Source organism: Nannobrachium achirus (assembly GCF_963921795.1).
Source record: "Nannobrachium achirus genome assembly, chromosome: 9".
Lineage (NCBI taxonomy): Eukaryota > Metazoa > Chordata > Actinopteri > Myctophiformes > Myctophidae > Nannobrachium > Nannobrachium achirus.
Window position 1 is genome coordinate 13,857,739 of NC_137818.1, and position 19,657 is coordinate 13,877,395.

Here is a 19,657-nt window from a genome sequence, read left to right on the forward strand (position 1 = left end):
AATGTTATTTTGGGTGGCACTTCCGCCACCCAAAGTGTCATGGCGGATGGCCATGGAGCCTAAAATGACTAAAATGACGAAAATGACGTCGGTGTCCCTTCCTTCTTTGATCTTCCTTGGACATCCTGAAAGTGGACGTCCTGATTGTGTGTAAGAACACACTTCCGGTTCTCCCTCACACATCATGGGTTAAGAAGACGTCGTGACATTATTATTTATTGCAAACACTTTTGCCAAGCTTGGCTCAGAAAACGGGAGGGGTGTTTTGGCTTAACCAAAGAGCTCAGAGGGGGAGAGAACTGCATTTCTTATTTCTTACCTCCATTGTTTTCTGATGAATATTTTAATGTACTGTTTGAGTTTAAAACGAACAATGCACCACCTGGCCGTCATCTTGAGTTGGATAAAGAACGCAGCAGCACAGTTTCTCCCTAATGCGAATCGGGGCACGAGTGGAGGAACATGAGCTATAATGGTATCGTTAATGTTCAGGCAGGCTTTTGGTCAGTCATCAGTCAATAATTCACATGCTCCTTCTTCCAACGTCTCCATCCGACGTCGGGGAAAAGATCCATTTCAGACAGACAGGCTTTACAAACTAGTTTGGACAATCAGGACATCTGCAGGTGCTGCAGCATCCAAATAAAAAGATTATCAGAAGTGTAGAACAGTGTTGATTTCGTCGACTAAAACTATGACGAAAAATGTTTGTCGACTGTTTCTTTCACTGACGAAAACTAAATAAAACTAAGCTGTGATGACTAAGACTAAATATATTGACAATTTCGTCAACAAAATAAAAACTAGACTAAAACGTTAGGGAGGGACTAGTGGAGAAGAGAGTAATTTCATGTTTGGTTGCTCTCAGGTGTTGCATGCTGAAAATAGCAGATCTACAAGCTCACAATGTGTCGCAGTGCGACACGTAAGATTGTAGATCTGCTATTTTCAGCACACAACCAAGTGTAAAATCGGTCATTACGATGCCATCAAGGCCTGCCAAAATACATTTCAGTTGACTAAATCAACTGTAGATTTAGTCGCCTAAAATCTTATGATATTTAGTCGACTAAAATTAGACTAAAACTAAAACCTTTCAGGTGACTAAATTATGTCAAAAACGAAATGACATTTTATTCAAAAGACTGACTAAAACTAAATCAAAATTTGCTGTCAGAAACAACACTGGTTTAGAATTAAGTCCCATGTTTGTTTTGTTATTACATTATTTTGGCCATTTGTAACAGTGATTCAGATTGGCTGTTGACAACCGTCCAATCGTACAGCATTTACCATTACCAAACCATCCAATGATAACTGCCTTTTACAATGTGGTCCAGTATTTACTTACTTATAAACAAACTGCTGCTATTGGCTGTCCAATAACTGTCAACATTACAAAGCTGTCCAATCACCATTACAACACTATCTATACTATAATTTTGCGAATGTCTGAGTGTCTGTCTGAGTGAGTGTCTGTCTGTCTCAGCGTTTCTCCTCGGTGGCTGGAGCAATTCATCTGAAATCGCATCACCATCAGCATATGAACACACCTGACATAACTGTGAAGCCCGTTTGTCACTTTCACAAATCGTATGCTGTATAATAGCATTTTTATGGTGTATCTATATCTATTTACAGTACCTTTTGTGACCACACATGTTAAGGGAGGGGCGCTGTTGTTCAGGCCATGCACAATCACACACAAACCCACACACAAACCCACACACACACACACACACGGGGGGGGGGGGAAGTGGGGGGGGGGGGGGGGGGAGTGTGTGTGTGCAGGCGGGGGGGGGGGGGGGGGGGGGCGTGTGTGGGCGGGCGGGCGGGCGGGAGGGCGGGCGGGCGGGCGGGCGGGCGGGCGGGGGGGGGGGGGGGGTTCTGGCCCTGTTACAGATGTTGTCCAAAATCATGCAGATCGGTACACAGTATCTCTGTAGCCGTTAAATGGAACGGGTATTTACATTGATGCTCCTACATATTAGCATGCAAGCACCAGTTAAAGTTACTTTCCATCCCTCATATATTGTGTGCACAGTGCACATCCCATAATCCACACACTGCACATCATTTCGGAGCTCATATCTTTGAACGGGTAAGGGCTAGTTCATTCAAAATTATGAATTTGTTGAGTTGATTCATTCTTTTTTTTTTTTTTTTTCTTGTCTTAGCTGTCTTAACTAAAATTCCAGAAGAAGAAGAAGAACAACAACATGGAAATTGGATGGAAATTGAACCACTTGAAGTCATCCGCGAGGAAGATGAAGACACAAGTAGCGAGGAAGAGGAGGAAGTTTACGAGGCGTACGATGGAGAGGAGGAGGGGACAAGTAGAGAGGAGGAGGTGGGTGTCGCACCAAATTCTGGGCCCTGGGCACTTTAACTCACTTAGCGCCGGTCGACTTTTGGATCGACTAGCTCATTATGGACGTCCCTGCCGATCGACTTTAATCGACTTTTATATAAAAGCATTGTCTAAGCTTTTATTTGGGTTAATAGACGGAGCGAAACGGTTAGCTTACCTTCAGCTGGTAATAACACGAGACCGTGAAAAAAAAAAGGATACGATTATGACGTCACCGCTAAACCAGGCCTTCCTGTTTACATTAGCTTCTGCTAGCCGTTAGGCTCAATGCAAACCATCCGACCCTTATAGTCCAGTCATTTTAGGCCAAAATTTGTCCAAACCTGGAACAAATTGCAATAGTAGCAAACTCAACTGATTCTGTATCCTCATTATGTCCTTAGTGAGGGAAAAAAAGTCCCAAGAAATCCCACCGGGGCAAAGTTTTGAAAACGACCTATCTACCTTCACTTACTATACACTACAATATAAAGGAAAAAATGACTGAGAAGAAATCTGCTTTAAGTGGGATGTGAGGGGTCTAACTAGGGGTTTGTCATCATGCTGAATCCATTGCAGGCATTTGTTTTGCACAAAAAACATTCTGTGGGCTAGAAATGGCCTTAGAAAACAATACACGTATGGATGCGTTTTCATGTTAGTCGGAGGCCTTAGGGTTTTTTTTTTCTCGTGCTAATCAGTCTAAAAGTTCAAAATTTTGCACAGATGTAGCTCAGGGCATGCTCTAATGATTTAGCTAGGGCTCCCGAGTCTGCGACCTTCGGGGTCGCCACAGCACCAACAAAACTCTGAAAAGTGATGACTCATCACTTTTCATCACTAAAGTCGATGGGAGCCCAACTTGATTTGGCCGCTGTGGCGACCCCGAATGTTGCAGACTCGGGCGCCCTAGCTAAATCATTAGAGCATACCCTGAACTACATCTGTGCAAAATTTTGAACTTTTAGACTGATTAGCACGAGAAAAAAAAAAAACCCTAAGGCCTCCGACTAACATGAAAACGCACCCATACGTGTATTGTTTTCTAAGGCCATTTCTAGCCCACAGAATGTTTTTTGTGCAAAACAAATGCCTGCAATGGATTCAGCATGATGACAAACCCCTAGTTAGACCCCTCACATCCCACTTAAAGCAGATTTTTTTCAGTCATTTTTTCCTTTATATTGTAGTGTATAGTAAGTGAAGGTAGATAGGTCGTTTTCAAAACTTTGCCCCGGTGGGATTTCTTGGGACTTTTTTTCCCTCACTAAGGACATAATGAGGATACAGAATCAGTTGAGTTTGCTACTATTGCAATTTGTTCCGGGTCTAACCCTAAAATGACTGGACTATTACGCAGCTTCACTAGGTCGGATTTTGATTCGGAAACTTTCTGTGTGGCGTCTGTATACGTTCCGCTGCCCATACCGATGGTGGTTTTAGACGATCAATCACGAATTGAACAGGATTGAGCACAGATAGCGGGGCGCGGAGCTCCCATTGTGAGTCAATGGAGCGACGTCACTTTCCCATCCTTTATTCATGGTTTTAAGATGGGTTCTTCTGAAGGGTTTAGTGTTACGATGGCGCACTCTAGTGGTCTTTTTGTGGTGGTATATCATCATGGCTTTGAAAACAATGAAACTATACCCTATCTTGATAAAATATAGCTATTTCCTGGCGTTATTAGTGCACATTCATAATTTAAGTTGGCTGTCAATGGGTTGTTAACTATTGAAAAATAGCAGATATACAAGCTCACAGAGCGGCACCAAGTGCTGCGCTGCGAGATTGTAGATCTGCTATTTTCGAAAAATCCTGAACATTTGTGCAAGTCTTTGAATAGTTCAAATCCTTCCAAGGTTTTTTGAGAAACCTACATTTCTACATCGGTGGTGCTCAAACATTTTCCATGCAAAGGAAAATGATATGTATTTAGCCACGGACCCCCATCTCAAAATATTTAGTTCCAGGGACCCCCAGAAGCAAAATTTGAGTTACAGATGTTGGCAGGCCTGGAATTTCATCATTTTAGGGGCACGGCCACTTGGCCTTCGTGTGTGTGTGTGTGTGTGTGTGTGTGTGTGTGTGTGTGTGTGTGTGTGTGTGTGTGTGTGTGTGTGTGTGTGTGTGTGTGTGTGTGTGTGTGTGTGTGTGTGTGTGTGTGTGTGCGTCCCCGCCCTGCCACTGCATGTCAGAAAGCAGCAGCTGTTTGACCGTGATGCGCATCACAGGACATACAGTATTTCGTACTCTTTGTTCGTGCCCAGTCTTTATTTGTTTTTCGAGGGGCACACGGCCAAAGAGAAGGGCACATGGCCGTCGTGGCTGCTGTGAAATTCCTGCCCTGGATGTTGGCTTAAAAAGATTTGCACAAATGTTCACGCCTTTTAAAAAATGACAGATCTACAAGTGTATCTGCTATGTATCAATAGCTAAAGTGTAAAATAACGAAGGCCCCTCCACCTTGGGCCCTAGTAACTCAGTCCCACTTTTCTCCCCCTTGTGACGCCCCTGCAGGTGGTCGTGGAGGACGAAGGAGAGGAAGGGACGAGTCTTGAGGAAGATGAGGACGTTTCCGAGGCACACGATGGACAGGAGGAAGATGGAGAGGAGGACGATGAGGATGAAGTTTCCGAGGTGTACGATGAAGAGGAGGAAGATGAGCAGGTGGGAGAGGAGGAGGAAGGAGAGGAAGGGACGAGTTGTGAGGAAGATGAGGACATTCCCGAGGCATACGATGGACAGGAGGAAGATGTAGAGGAGGACGAAGAGGATGAAGTTTCCGAGGCGTACGATGAAGAGGAGGAAGATGAGCAGGTGGGAGAGGAGGACGATGAGGATGAAGTTTCCGAGGCGTACGATGAAGAGGAGGAAGATGAGCAGGTGGGAGAGGAGGAGGAGGAAGGTTCCGAGGCGTACGACGGAGAGAAGGAAGATGAGCAGGTGGAAGAGGAGGAGGAGGAAGGTTCCGAGGCGTACGACGGAGAGGAGGAAAATGAGGAGACGCGTAGTGAGGAGGAGGTGGGGGACAACGGGGATGTGCCATGTCCAGCCATGAAGAGGAGGAGGTGGGTGACAACGGATGTGCCATGTCCAGCCATGAAGAGGAGGAGGTGGGTGACAACGGGGATGTGCCAAGTCCAGCCATGAAGCTCACCATGGGTGCCAGTATCGCGAGATTATCGCAAAAATTATAACGTTTTAATACTTTAATATCAAAAATAAATAAAGAAGCTGAAAAACAATCCATTGGCCCCCTATTTTTTTCTTGTCTTCAAACCTCCTAGTTGCCAACATAAATTTAGCGTAAAGCCAAAGCTCCTTTTTGCACAGAGCAGCATCCAATGTGATCATCCCTTACTTTATGGTTTGCTTTACTACTGTATATATTACGGTGCATTTGTATTGGGCAGTGTTGTCTTCACACCCACAAGAATGTGAATACGAATTGTATTGATTATCTAAAATACTTGAACTTGGTGTTCAGATGCAGGAATTTCAGAAACCTCACTTTATTAACTGTATTTCTCAAATACAGTTAAATTCTCTTGAAGGGGTTCCAAAGGAACCCCCTCCAAAGCAATGTTGTTTTTTGACAGATTTTGTTTTATTTACAGTAGTTTTAGTCATAGTCTTTTGAATAAAATGTCATTGAGTTTTAGTCATAATTTAGTCACCTGAAAAGTATTCGTTTTACTCTCATTTTAGTCGACTAAATATCATAAGATTTTAGGCGACTAAATCTACAGTTGATTTAATCAACTGAAAGGTATTTTGGCAGGCCTTGATGGCATCGTAATGATTGATCTTGACTCTTCGAGTCCTGACTCGAGAACTACAACACTATCAATTACAGTGCAAATCAGGTCTGTTTTACTAAGCATAGAGGGTCTTAAACTGAAGTGATATTGATGAATTCCAAATATCAAATTATTCAGCGGCACCCACTTTGGGAAACCCTGACTCACAATATGAAGGGAAATATTTACAAAGGCAACATTACTGCACACTGACCCAAGATCAGTGCCAATTGGCTGCTGGTGGGGGCGGTGCATGTTGCCATGGTACCGTCCAAACAATGCATTACAAGCTTAAGGCTGGGTTTGTTTATTTTATTTGGTGGCATCAGAGTGTGGTGGTGAGGAACACTCAACGTGGGACATGGCTTTCTTTGGAATAACGACCATGGGGCATCAGAACCCAATTGGGGATAAAATGATCATACATTCAAGAGGATCTTCTCTTTCACCAGGTATTTAAGCATGCGAGCCAATAGCTGTGGAGTAAGAGGACACCGCTTCATGTTGGCCAGGTCACTTCTTTCATCAGCAATGGTGCAATAAATGACTTGTTGATGTATCTTTTTACTTTCTTTTTCCATTCTGCCTTTTATTTCGATTGTTTTTAACATCTCCTGAACTGTAATTTTGTTTTTATTCATAATTTCTTTATGTTTTTCGTTGTTGTATTTCTGCTGTATTCTAAGGTGCTTTGCAACACAAGGCAACTCAAAGAATAAACCTTGTCACTGGCAAAAAGAGCAAGAATCAATATCACATTTTGGATTCTAGTATGCTGCAGACATTTCTGAGTTGTTGATATGCACCATATCTGGTCAAATATGAACCCAATATACATCATGAAGACAATATGTTGTACAAGCAGCATTTATATGTTGTAATATGTTCCGTAAAAGACCTTAGTTCATATTTGGAGATGTCTGATCACAATATTTTTTTCTAGAATACTGTTTAAGTCTGTGGCAAATATTGAGGTCAGATATTGAGTTCATACATATACTGTAATATATGAACTCCATATCTGACACATCAAGATATGACTTTAGAAAGTATTTCTGATACATATTTAAAGTTTTGTTGACATCAACCATATTTGATCAAATATGGATTAAATCTACATCATCTTGTCATATACAAAGTAGGAATATGAAGTAATGCAGTATATAGGAATATAGTGACACCCTATTTTGAGTAGAATAATGGCAATATCTGTAGCATATATCAATGATTTTCATATAAAATATAGGCTACTTACTACAGGTTTTGCCATTGGGCCTGTTTTGGGTGAGATATTTAACTGATATTGATAGGTCATGACCCATGGAACAGAACATTTCTGATAGACCTACATATTCTGAGTTTCATGGAAATGCCATATCTGGTCAAATATGAACCCAATATACATTGTGACTACCCAACAAGTGCCCTCTCCAGACCACGGAGGGAGCATTTACTATACTATGGTGAAAGAAATGCAATTTCCCCCCTTTCCATGCCATACCCCAGTGATTTTCAACCTGTGGATCGGGACCCCCAGGGAGGTCCCAAAATAATTTTGGGGGGGTCCCAAACTTAATGTGGAACATTGTTTTCTCACTCAATAAACAAACCAACAAAGTTTAAATGTATGGAGGGTTTATGCAGATCTCTAAAGTGACAATTTAAAGAGTTATTAATACCTCTAAAATGACAAATGAAACATTTTATTTAATTGGCCAAATTGTCAAATATTAGAGGCAGAGCAGTTGCGAGGCACGAGCATGTAGATCTGCTATTTTCACAATAGAACCGTGTTATACAAAATATAATTCCTCAACTCTTAGTGCTCGTCAGGGCGGGAGGGGTCCCCAGTTAAAATATGATTAATTTGGCGGTCGCGGCCTGAAAAGGTTGAGAACCACTGCCGTACCCGAAGGCAGCATTCAGGATAATTGCCGTTTCCGAACTCTCAGAATTGCCCTTTCTGGGTAGAAATCGGTGCCTTATGCCAGGCTTGATTATATTGAGTGCAGTGCCGCACCGAAAATAGACGATCTGCTTGCAGATCGACTATTTTCTATATTTTCACCAAAAGTGCGCTTTTAGAAATGTCAGCCCCTGCCCCTCTAACATTGTCTGCACGTCCCTGCCTTCCAGAGCCCCTGCCCCTCTAACATTGTCTGCATGTCCCTGTCTCCCAGAGCCCCTGCGCTGCACAGACACATGCAGTGTGTACCTGCAGCCTCCGCCCCACAGCCAGGACATCCACCATGGAAGCCAGCAGAGATACCAGGACATGGTCAAGAGGGTTCAGACGCCACGGTGTGAGTCCAGTCAACACGGAAGGCTGCTGGAATATAACTGAATCTGTTTCCTTGGCCGTTACACTCGTATGCATTCAGTATAGTTGATTTTCCCTAGATGGGAGCTAGGGAAAACTACTGAGCTTACAATGTATCGCAACGTGACAAAATGTGAGCTATTTCCACAATAAAATAACACTTTTCGATCATTTGTGACCTGCCCAAAATCTGTCTTCTCTAGCTCCTAACCAACTGTACTTATTGTCTTATCTAGCTCCTAACTATACTTAATGTTATGTCTTTCTTCAGCTCCTAACCAACTATACTTATTGTCTTTCTCCAGCTCCTAATTCCAACTGTACTTATGGTGATGTCTTTCTCTAGCTCCTAACCATCTGTACATATTGTGATGTCTTCTCCAGCTCCTATAACCAGCTGTACTTTCTCTAGCTCCTAACCAACTATACTTATTGTCTTTCTCCAGCTCCTAACCATCTGTACTTTCTCTATAGCTCCTAACCAACTATACTTTTTGTGATGTCTTTATCCAGCTCCTAACCACCTATACGTATTGTCTTTCTCCAGCTCCTAACCAGCTGTACCTGCTGCCTGTGACTGACAACCAGCAGTATGGATGGCTGATATCCCAGGACCAGAGACTGGAGCCCTGGGCCCAGGTGAAGAGATTCCCCCGTAAGAACAGTGAGATGACCAAGTAAGTGGAACAAGCGTTGGGTAGAAACCTCTTATCTCCATTAAACTGGTACATTATCGCCCTACTTCAGTGCTTTTCAACCCCATTATTTATTCGGCATTTGAGTCACGGACCACCGTTTGATGAGATTTATAGCCTCTCAGATCCCAAAACTATTTTGTTATCTTTGAATAAGATTGTGTCCACGCTGTATTACTCCGTATGAGAGATAACAGGCATAACAATTCTTCCACATTCTCCAATTAGCCAGTAGCTATGCCCCTCCCAAAAAGCTTTTGTCCAATGCTAGCTTAGAATAACTTCCTGCATGCCAAGGTTTGCCTTGGCAACAGCCTTGGCAAGCTGCCGGTTGCTAAGCTAGCATTGGACAAAAGCTTTTAGGGAAGGGGCATAGCTACTGGCTAATTGTGTAGACTTCTTATAAATTATGTAATGCAGACGTTAAACAATAATTCATACACTCTCAAGAGTTAAAGATCTATAAGGGTCCATTTGGTTACCAACTCTCCATCATTTAGCTGGGGACCACCTAGCTGGAACCCCCTCAAGGACCACCTGTGGTCCCCGAAACACTGGTTGAAAACCACTGCCCTACTTAACTTGATTATAATACTTCACGAAAAGGCAAGTAGCAGACAAGCTCGTAGTGTGGCACGAAGCAATGCGGTTACAGCTTGTGGATCTGCTACTTTTGCTGTTTTTGAATTTGAATCCTGAAAAGTAACAGTTTTGGACTTAATGAGGTTTCCACCCAACAGACAGCTGATGTCAGTCTGATTGATTTCTTTGAACGTTAATTACTGTGACTGTCTTCTGTATGGTTTTTTATAGGTTTGTGAAAGAGATGACAATGTCTGATCGGGACTTCAACCTGTTCTGAAACACTGTCAAGTTTTTTATGCTATACAATGATGAAGGGGCCAGCTGTCTAGACTGTATGTAGTGTGTGTGTGTGTGTGTGTGTGTGTGTGTGTGTGTGTGTGTGTGTGTGTGTGTGTGTGTGTGTGTGTGTGTGTGTGTGTGTGTGTGTGTGTGTGTGTGTGTGTTTTATTTGTCTGTCTTTTAATGTTGTAAGAGTATGAGTTGAAAAGGGGACTCCAATGCAAACAAGCCTAAACGCTTTCTTGTTGTGTTTATCCTTTTAGTTCACCTTGTATCAGTGAACTCTGTACTTTTTCTCACCTAAACTTTCTAATAAAGTATTCAATCAATCAGTGAAACAAACAAGACATGCTGTGTGCTGGTCTTTGTCGCCACCATGTGGTAGGGTATTGTAACTGCTTCTATTTATGTTGGCTATAAACTCAAAACTTTCTTGTGTGTTGCTATGTTTATTTATTTTAAAAAGTGTTAAATAGCTCTATATATGAAATGAAATTGGAAGCACTGAAACTTGTAAAGCTTCAGACACTATAAAATGGAAGCTGATACATGCATTTTATTTTCTGTTTACTGAAGAGATAGGATAGATGAGGAAACCCCTGTCTTTTTTTTTTTTAACACCACTTGACGTCAAAGTGCTTTACACATGAGGAAGGTTACACACAAAAAAGAGGCAACAAGAGACATTTCAACAATCAACATGATAGACTGAAATTAATAGGCAGGTAAAGCTGAAAGCTAATCCATAAAATTATGCTTTCTGCAGGGATTTGATAGTAGGAATAGCCCACAGTGTTTCTGAACCTGGCCTGCATCTACTTGGTCAGATATGTGTTAGAGATTTAAATACCAAGATCATGGAAGTATTCAGGTGTCAATCAACTCTAGACAAGACAACCTAGCAGTTAAGAGGGGTGGGGCTAAAAGAAGCAGGAAGGAAAACACAATCTAACAGTGCAACCACACTTTGAAAACAGAGATGTTTATGAATTAAATAATCTGGTAAATGTTGTCACCAAATGAATTCAGTATTTCTACCATCACCAGCTGACATTAATAACTACAAGATGGACTGTGGCTGGTCAACACACTATCCTGGAGGAGAAGAGAGTGTGGGAGACATTTCAACAGGTTTCTGTGAGTATGGACGCTATCCGATACTTCAGCCCTAGAATGGCTGTGATGATATCACTTACATTCCACAATGTCACCGGCATAGGAGTGATCTATGGCTTTATACTGTATATGGAATACATTAAATTAATGTAATGTCATAGCCACTTTAGGATTACAGTAGGACCTTTAACAGTGTTGTGGTGTTTTGGATAGTGTGCTTCAGGACCTGGTACCAAAGCTGTGCAGTAGAGGTGATCAGGATTTGTCACTGCATATCAGAGGATCCAGGTACATACACATACAGACAGACAGACAGACAGACAGACAGACAGACAGACAGACAGACAGACAGACAGACAGGTTTGTTTTACTGTTATGTGAGAAAACAGTGTTGCACATTAAGCTAATCATCTGAAGACACCCCTCAAAATAATCTGACGCCCAGTTTGGGAACCACTGCTCAGTAACAACGTAAGGTTCTCTCCTCCATGTTTGTACAATGAAACCAGCCAAAGCTTTCACTCTAGGACAACATCCGGGACAACGCTCCACACGTCCCGGACTCTTCTCCCTGTCCTGGCTCACAAACTGTGGAACTACAGTAACTCCCCATTGCAGTTAGAACCGCAGACTCACTCCTGACTTTCCATCGTAATCTTCAGGCTCACCTTTGCAGACTCAGCCTCAGCCCTTAACACTTCACTCTCCCCGTAATCCTTCACTCAGTGTTTCCACCATAACCAGCTGACATTAGTGACTGACTACAGAGTGGGTTGTGGCTTCTCCACTAACACATTAGTGACTACAGAGTGGGCTGTGGCTGCTCCACTAACACAGTGGTTCTCAACCTGTGGGCCACGTGATTTTGGAGGGGGTAAAAAAAAGACAACGCCTATCCTTACCTCCCCCCTGACCTGTCTACTGTAAATACCATTCATTTTTAAGAAGAATATCAATATTGTATCAAAATGAATTAACTATACTATAAAAACTCGTCAAATATTGGCCAAATTGTCAAATAATATAAGAAAGAGGCAAACATTTTGAAAATAGACGATCTACAAGCTCACAACCCCTAGCAGCGTTTTGAGCTTGTTGATCTGCTATTTTCACAATATTTAATATCTGTGGAACCGAGTCAAACTAAATGTAATTCCTCAACTCCTACAATTCCAAGTGCTTGTCAGGGTGGGGGATCCCCAGTTCAAATATGATTATTTTGGGGCTCGCGGTTGAGAACCACAGGACTAACGAACTAGCCTGATTGATGTTAGTGACTGACCTAGATATGACGACCATTCAGATGTACATGTATGCTGGTCATTCTTGTGTTTTTGTTACTTAGGCTTGTTTTTCTTGACCACAATGTTAAACTTGTAATTGAGAAGGCATGTTATTCAGACTGACCCAGTTTATTTGTTTACCTGCTATCCCATAGTTTCAGAACATTATTCTACTGTTGAAATGAATAGATAATAAATATCACTGTGCATCAGTTTGTGACTTATGGCCTTTGTGTTTGACCTTCAGGGTGGATCCACTGTTGAGGGAGTGGATCAGGATCCTGATGCCCACCTTCTCTACGAGACGGAGACCACACCATGTTAGAGTGTTACCAGAGGGTATGAATTTAACCCACACACCACACAAATATATCTTAACACCACAAGAACTTACCCTAACATCAAAGGGCCATTCATTATAACTATATGGTTCACTGTATTTCATAGTGCTCAGTGTGAACTGCCCTTAACACCACAAAACAACACTATTTGGGCATTGAAAATGGGTTCTATACGCCATATCGTTAACGTTATTTTAATTGAATGGTTAATTGGAAATGTTAGTGAGTACTAAATCGTTTTGACAGGAGTGTATTAATATACATTTGTGTCAATAAAGAAATTAAATCAAAGCGCACCTTATCGTGTTTTTTGACGACATAGGTTCATGTTTTTGACAGTATTATGTTTTTGACATTATTATTACAGTATGTTGTCATAGCATATGTTGTGTCATATGATATGAGTTTTTTTTACTATATAGTAAGACATCATCATCATACCCGGAAGTTATACGGGAACGCCTATTGAGTGGCAAAAACTACTTTCTGGCCTTGACAGCCAAACAGAAAGGTCCTATCTGATTGCATTAAATAACGTTAAACACTGTTAAACTCACTTTGCCACTCACATTGACACTCGATTTGCCACTCAATTTGCCATTCACTTTATGCATGCGCATAGCCTTTATTAATGGTTGAGGTGAGGTTTTTATGTTGTAACAAAAACAAGGAATGGAAGTGGTTGGAATCTATTTTATGTAGGTTACAAGTCAAACAAGCAGAAAGCTGTCTAGAATCAGTTAAAAAAAACAGGATGCTGTCTAAAATCTGTAAAAAAAAATGAATGCAGTTGATAACTATGTGGCTCAGCTTATAATTGTTCATTAATGTGATATGCTGCATGCCATGACTGATATTTTTCAGTTAAACATTTATGTTTGGGTGTAGTACGACACGGTCTGAAACCTTAAAGCCATTAATTATTTTAATGTAAAGACCAAAATGTATGTCCAAACCCAAGCTAATCTGTTTGATTAGAAAATAACGTTTCTATTTTTGGTAACTTATCAAATTACTTATATATAAATGGTAAATGGTGCATTTATATACAGTAGCACCTTTCTCCAATGGGCTTTTTGATGAAAAAAATTAACACCACATTAAATATGCAAATATTTAAATTCTTGCATGTCTCTTGCTTCGACTTTAAATATGACCTAAAATATTATTTTAGTGTGAAAGACCTGGTGGTGTAAAGGTAAAGCACAGGACTCATAAGCAGGAGGTTGGGGGTTTGAATCCAGGTTGTAGCAGCTTCAGTTTTTTGTCCATAAGAGTGGATTTAGCCCGCCTTCCTCAGGTGGTAGAGGGAGGGGCTTAAAATAATAATAATAAATAAATAAAAGATTGTTTTGTTTGCTTTTCCCCTTCTTCTCTGCCTCTACATATTATTTATTATATATGTCACAGCCCCTTTGACCTGGCCTGTAGGGCCTGGTGTTCATATGGTGTTCTCCCTGTATAGAGCATCGCAGTTGAAGCCCCACCCCGTCCTCACTCTGGTGTCGGAAGTGTTTTCTCCATTCATTTCTTGCATAGACATTTCATAAAGTATTTATTTAAACGTTTTTAAGCCTTGGACAAAGCCACCTCGGCTGGAGAGGAATCATGACAATATTCACATTTTTTTTAATGCAAAGATTAATTCGAAAGCTGAAAAAAATGGCAGGGTACAAGACTGTGTACATCATTATTTTTAAAATTGCGGAAACTACACTCCCAGAATGCTTTGCGAATGTTGTTGTTGTTTCCTGAAATATAGCCGTTAAATCACGCTCAGTTTAGTTATCCAGGCCAGCATATGGCCTGAAATGTAGTGATTGTCATCTCTGTGGACTCTCTTATCGTCATCTTTAACTAGTGCATCATATTTGTAAAAGAACGTATTCGCTCACGGGAGTTCTGCTGGCGTGCAATAATCTGCCGGGAAGACAGGGGGCAGTAAGCTACTTCCGCGGTAACCGCAAGATATGTGAAAGAAGAAGAAGCTAGACCAATCACAGACGTCGTTTTTACGTTTAGCAGTATGGGAAATGCAGTTCTTCTCCGTGCGATCTTGATTAAAACGTGTTTTTACTAAAACTAGAGTGATTGCATACATACTCGGGGGTTCTACAGGAGCATATGGAACCATTTTACAACCACCAGCCTAGCGGTAAGTGTACATTGAATTGCTACGACTTTGTGGCTGATAATGAAAAACCCTATGGTAAATATGAATGGCCAGCTTGCTTCCGACACCTCACTGCGATGCTCTATGTGTGCTTCTCCCACAGAGCCGATGGGTGTCGGCCAATGAGCTTGATGATTAGGTGCATTGGGAGCACCTGGCCAGTACTCCCGGAGCCCTACATATGACTGGGTGGCAAGCCAGTTTCTCTCTCCCTGTCCAGACGACAGCACCTCTTTTGTTCGCTTTCCCTTATGTTTGAGTTTGCACACTCTTCAACACCCCACACTTAGCCGGGGACCCACAATCCCAAAAGCTCAAGGAATAGGGTAGGACCTATGATTTTCTGCCGTACTTTTTATTTCTGTTTTATCTATTAGTTTGGTCATTAAGGTCCACAGAATGAGAGGCCTGCTCTGCCGGAAACATTGCGAAAAAAAGTTATGGCCATTTGTATATTCACTGTCCCATTGACTCCACTAGAAATATAAAAAAAAGGAAAAACATCTGCTTTAATTAGCATGTGAGGGGTCAAACTAGGCGTTCTTCATGATTTTGAATCCATAGCAAGCATTTGTTTTGCATAAAAAACATTGCTTGGGTTAACTTAGTGAGGGAAATAAAGTGATGACTCATCACTTTTGACTGTTTTGGGGGGCCGATATCTAGCCCAAGGAATATTTTTCATGCAAAACAGATGCTTGCAATGGATTGAGAATCACGAAAAACCCTTAGTTTGACCCCTCACATGCCAATTAAAGCAGACTTTTTTTCTTTTTTTAAATATTTCTAGTGCAGTCAATGGGACAGTGAATATACAAATGACCATAACTTTTTTTCGCGATGTTTCCAGCAGAGCAGGCCTCTCATTCTGTGGACCTTAATGACCAAACTAATAGATAAAACAGAAATAAAAAGTACGGCAGAAAATCACAGGTCCCCTCCCATTTTGGTGACTACTGATTACTGACCTACACAGCTCAAACTCTTAAACATTTTGTTAATAAATTATTGTTACATTTAAAACCACTACCACATGTCCTCAATTTGTCATGGCCCCACAGGCCGGGTTGTGACGCATACACATTTAATTATTAATTATATATTTAATAATTCAGCAGTATTTAATTGAGAAACTAGTTAAACTTTAAAGTTTCTAAATGTTTCTTAATGGTGTGATGATACTTGTATTATGCCTATTGTAGGCACTTTGAGATTGTCACGAATGTAAAGTGCATTATAAATATAAATATTATTGTTAAAGCCCTTTTTTAATGTAACTGTCTAAAGTGAAGGGCAAAACAAGAAAAACTTGTGGCTGAAACTGATCATCTGAAACTAAGAAATCCATATATGACAAAAAGGGTATGAATTTTAATGACATTACTTGGGCTCAAATGAAACATCTCTGTTTGCTTTAAAGTGCTTTCAAGTGTAAATGCAGGTGCAGACTCAGTAAAAGTACAAATGGTTTTAAACAATAACCTGGAATAGAACTCACTTGTGTCAAAATGAACCCTGGTCATCAGGGGGTGATCTAGTAGATTCACTCATTCTATCAGGGGTAGAGGTGTTTGCAGTGGATTTTCATCTTTAGACCTGTCATCCCTCCTTTCAACTTTAAATATAACCTCCAAACTTCTATTAGTGTGAAAGGCTTGGTGGTGCAAGAGTAAAGCAGATGCCTCACAACCTGAAGGTTGAAGGTTTGAATCTTGGTCAGGGAATGTCTTCATTTTTCTTGTTTTTAAGGCGTTGAGGGCGGAGAGAGTTCAGCTCCCTCCTCACGCCCTCTTTTAGCCCCGGTGGAAGAGGGAGGAGCTTTTGAAATTTACATATTAAGTTAAATTATTATTAAACATTTTCTTTAATTTATTAAATTTCTTTGTTAGTGATTTTTCCCATTATTTTGTATTTGTGGTTCTATTAGTGATCTTTCCCAATCCCAGTTTTGTTTTAATGTTTCATGTTTTGTTTGGATATTTGAGATCATTGTAATGCACTTTTGGGTTGTTTTTATTGGCTTTTGATGTTGTTTAGAGTTTTGAGATATTTCAGTTTAGTTTGGGGTTTGAACCTAGAACCTTTGACTTATTAGACCTTGGTTTTAACCATTGAGCCACGCTGGCATGGATGATACAATGGCGGACGTAATACTTAACCCAACTTTTAGAATTTAGATGGATAGTGAAAAGTTCCAGCGGGGAATCGAACTCCTCAACTTTGGTTTGTTAAACCTGCGTTTGTTTCTTGAGCCACACTGGCATGGACGACACAATGGCGGACGTAATACTTAACCCAACTTTAAGAATTTAGATGGACAGCAAAAATATCCAATGGGGAAATGAACTCAGAACTCCTCCCCTTTGGTTTGTTAATCCTGTGTTCATCTTTTGAGCCATACCGGCATGGATGATACGACGGCGGACGTAATACTTAAACCAACTTTTAGAATTTAGATAGACAGCGAAAAGTTCCAGTGGGGAAATGAACACCTCTTCTGTGGTTTATTAAACCTGTGCTTATTTCTTGAGCCACACTGGCATGAGTGATACTGGGGCGAACGTAATACTTAACCCAACTTTTAGAATTTAGATGGACAATAAATTTTCCAGTGGGGAATTGAACACCTTACCTTTGGCTTATTAAACCTGTGTTCATCTATTAAACTACACTGACATGAATGATTTAAGGGCGGACATAATACTTAACCCAACCTTTAGGATTTAGATAGACAGCGAAGATAGACAGCAAAATTTCAAGTGGGGATTTGAACACCTCACCTTCAGTATATTAAACCAGTGCTTATCTCTTGAGCCACACTGGTATGAATGATGCTGGGGCGAACGTAATAATTAACCCAACTTTTAGAATTTAGATAGACACCTAAACATTCCAGAGGGGAATTGAGCTAGTTACCTTAGGTTTGTTAAACCTGTGTTCATCTCTTGCGCCACACTGGCATGGACAACAAATGGCGAACGTAATACTTAAAGCTACTTTAAGTTCCAGTGGGGAATTGAACACCTCACCTTTGGTTTATTAAACTTGTGCCACACTGGCATGAGTGATACTGGGGCGAACGTAATAGTTAACCGAACTTTTAAATTTAGATGGACAACGAACATTTCCAGTGGGGAATTGAACACCTCATCTTTGGCTTATTAAAACTGTGTTCATCTCTTGAGCCACACTGACATGGATGATTTCATGGCGAACGTAATAATTAATCCAACTTTTAGGATTTAGATATACAGCGAAAATTTCAAATGGGGAATTGAACACCTCACCTTCAGTTTATTAAACCTGTGCTTATCTCTTGAGCCACACTGGCATGACGATGCTGGAGCGAACGTAATAATTAACCCAACTTTTAGAATTTAGATGGACAATGAAAGTTTCCACTGGGGAATTGAACTCCTCGCCTTCGGTTTGTTAATCCTGTGTTCATCTCTTAAACCACACTGCCATGGATGATATAAAATATTATGTTGATAATGGCCAGTAATAATGTCAGTATCATGGACAGTATCATGTCAGTAATAATTATGGTCAGTATCATGGCCAGTATCATTTAAGTTATTCTATCAGGGGTAGAGGTGTTTGCAGAGGATTTTCATTTTCTGACCTGTCATCTCTCATTTCAACTTTAAATATAAGCTCCAGGATTGCATTAATGTGAATGGCCTGGTGGTGCATGACTGAAGTAGATGTTTCACTACTTGAAGGTTGAGAGTTTGAATCTTGGTCAGGGTATGTCTTCAATTTTTGGATTTTTAAGGCGACAGGGGCAGAGAGAGCCCAGCTCCCTCCTCACGTCCTCTTTTAGACCTGGTCGGTGGAAGAGGGAGAAGCTTTAGAAATGTACATATTAAGTTAAATCATTATATTCAACGTTGTCTTTATTGGGGCTTTTTCATTATGTTAGTGTTTTACCCAGCAGTTTTGTGGTATTTTTCAGTTAATATGTGACTGTGATTGATTTTTCCCATTACCATTATAATTGATAATTGTTTTGTTGAGACATTTGAGTTTCATTGTAGTGCATTTTCAGTTTGATTTATCAGCTATCTTAATTGTTTGGTGGGTTGAGAAATTTCAGTTTTCTTTGAGGATTGAACCTGGAACCTTAGATTTGTAAACCTTGGACTTAACCTTTCAGCCACGCTGGCATGGATTACTCAATGGCGAACGTAATACTTAACCCAACTATTAGAATTTAGATGGACAGCAAGAATATCCTGTGGGAGATTTGAACTCCCTGCTTCAGTGAAAAAGTGAAAGATGATATTCATCCAAATGTTGGACTCCAGAGATCTTAACGTTGTGAGTTTGTCAGCCTCTATGATTCTCCAACACAACACACCGTCAAGGGCTGGGACTTGAACCTCTGACTTTTCAACCTCAAGGTAGTTACTCTATTCATTGAGCTGCAATGACACAGACATTTACAAGCCATTGTCAAGTAAAATCTGATCAATACAAATTTGGCCGCAGACCACTATCTGAAAACATGTAGTGCCAGGAGCTCCTATAAGAACTTGTAAACATACATTAACCACTTTAGCCTTATTTTACCCCTTGGCTATTTGAAAATAGCCGATCTTCAAGTTCACAAGGCGTTGCATCACGACGCGTTGTGAGCTTGTAGATCTGCTATTTTCAAACATTTTGTACTTTTACTTTTGGTACTTTAAGTACATTTTGAGGCCAAT

At 40.8% G+C, this 19,657-nt stretch overlaps 1 protein-coding gene across 1 annotated transcript; it reads left to right on the top strand.

Moving 5' to 3' along the window:
• Positions 1 to 6,514: 6,514 nt before the first annotated feature.
• spmip11 (sperm microtubule inner protein 11) lies at positions 6,515 to 10,030 on the top strand (the record flags this gene model as incomplete). The annotated part of the gene is made up of 4 exons (XM_080732565.1): positions 6,515 to 6,605; positions 8,334 to 8,456; positions 9,021 to 9,150; positions 9,982 to 10,030. The coding sequence occupies 4 exons, from the start codon at positions 6,515 to 6,517 to the stop codon at positions 10,028 to 10,030; spliced, it is 393 nt and encodes a 130-aa protein (XP_080588691.1).
• Between the last annotated feature and the right edge of the window lie 9,627 nt (positions 10,031 to 19,657).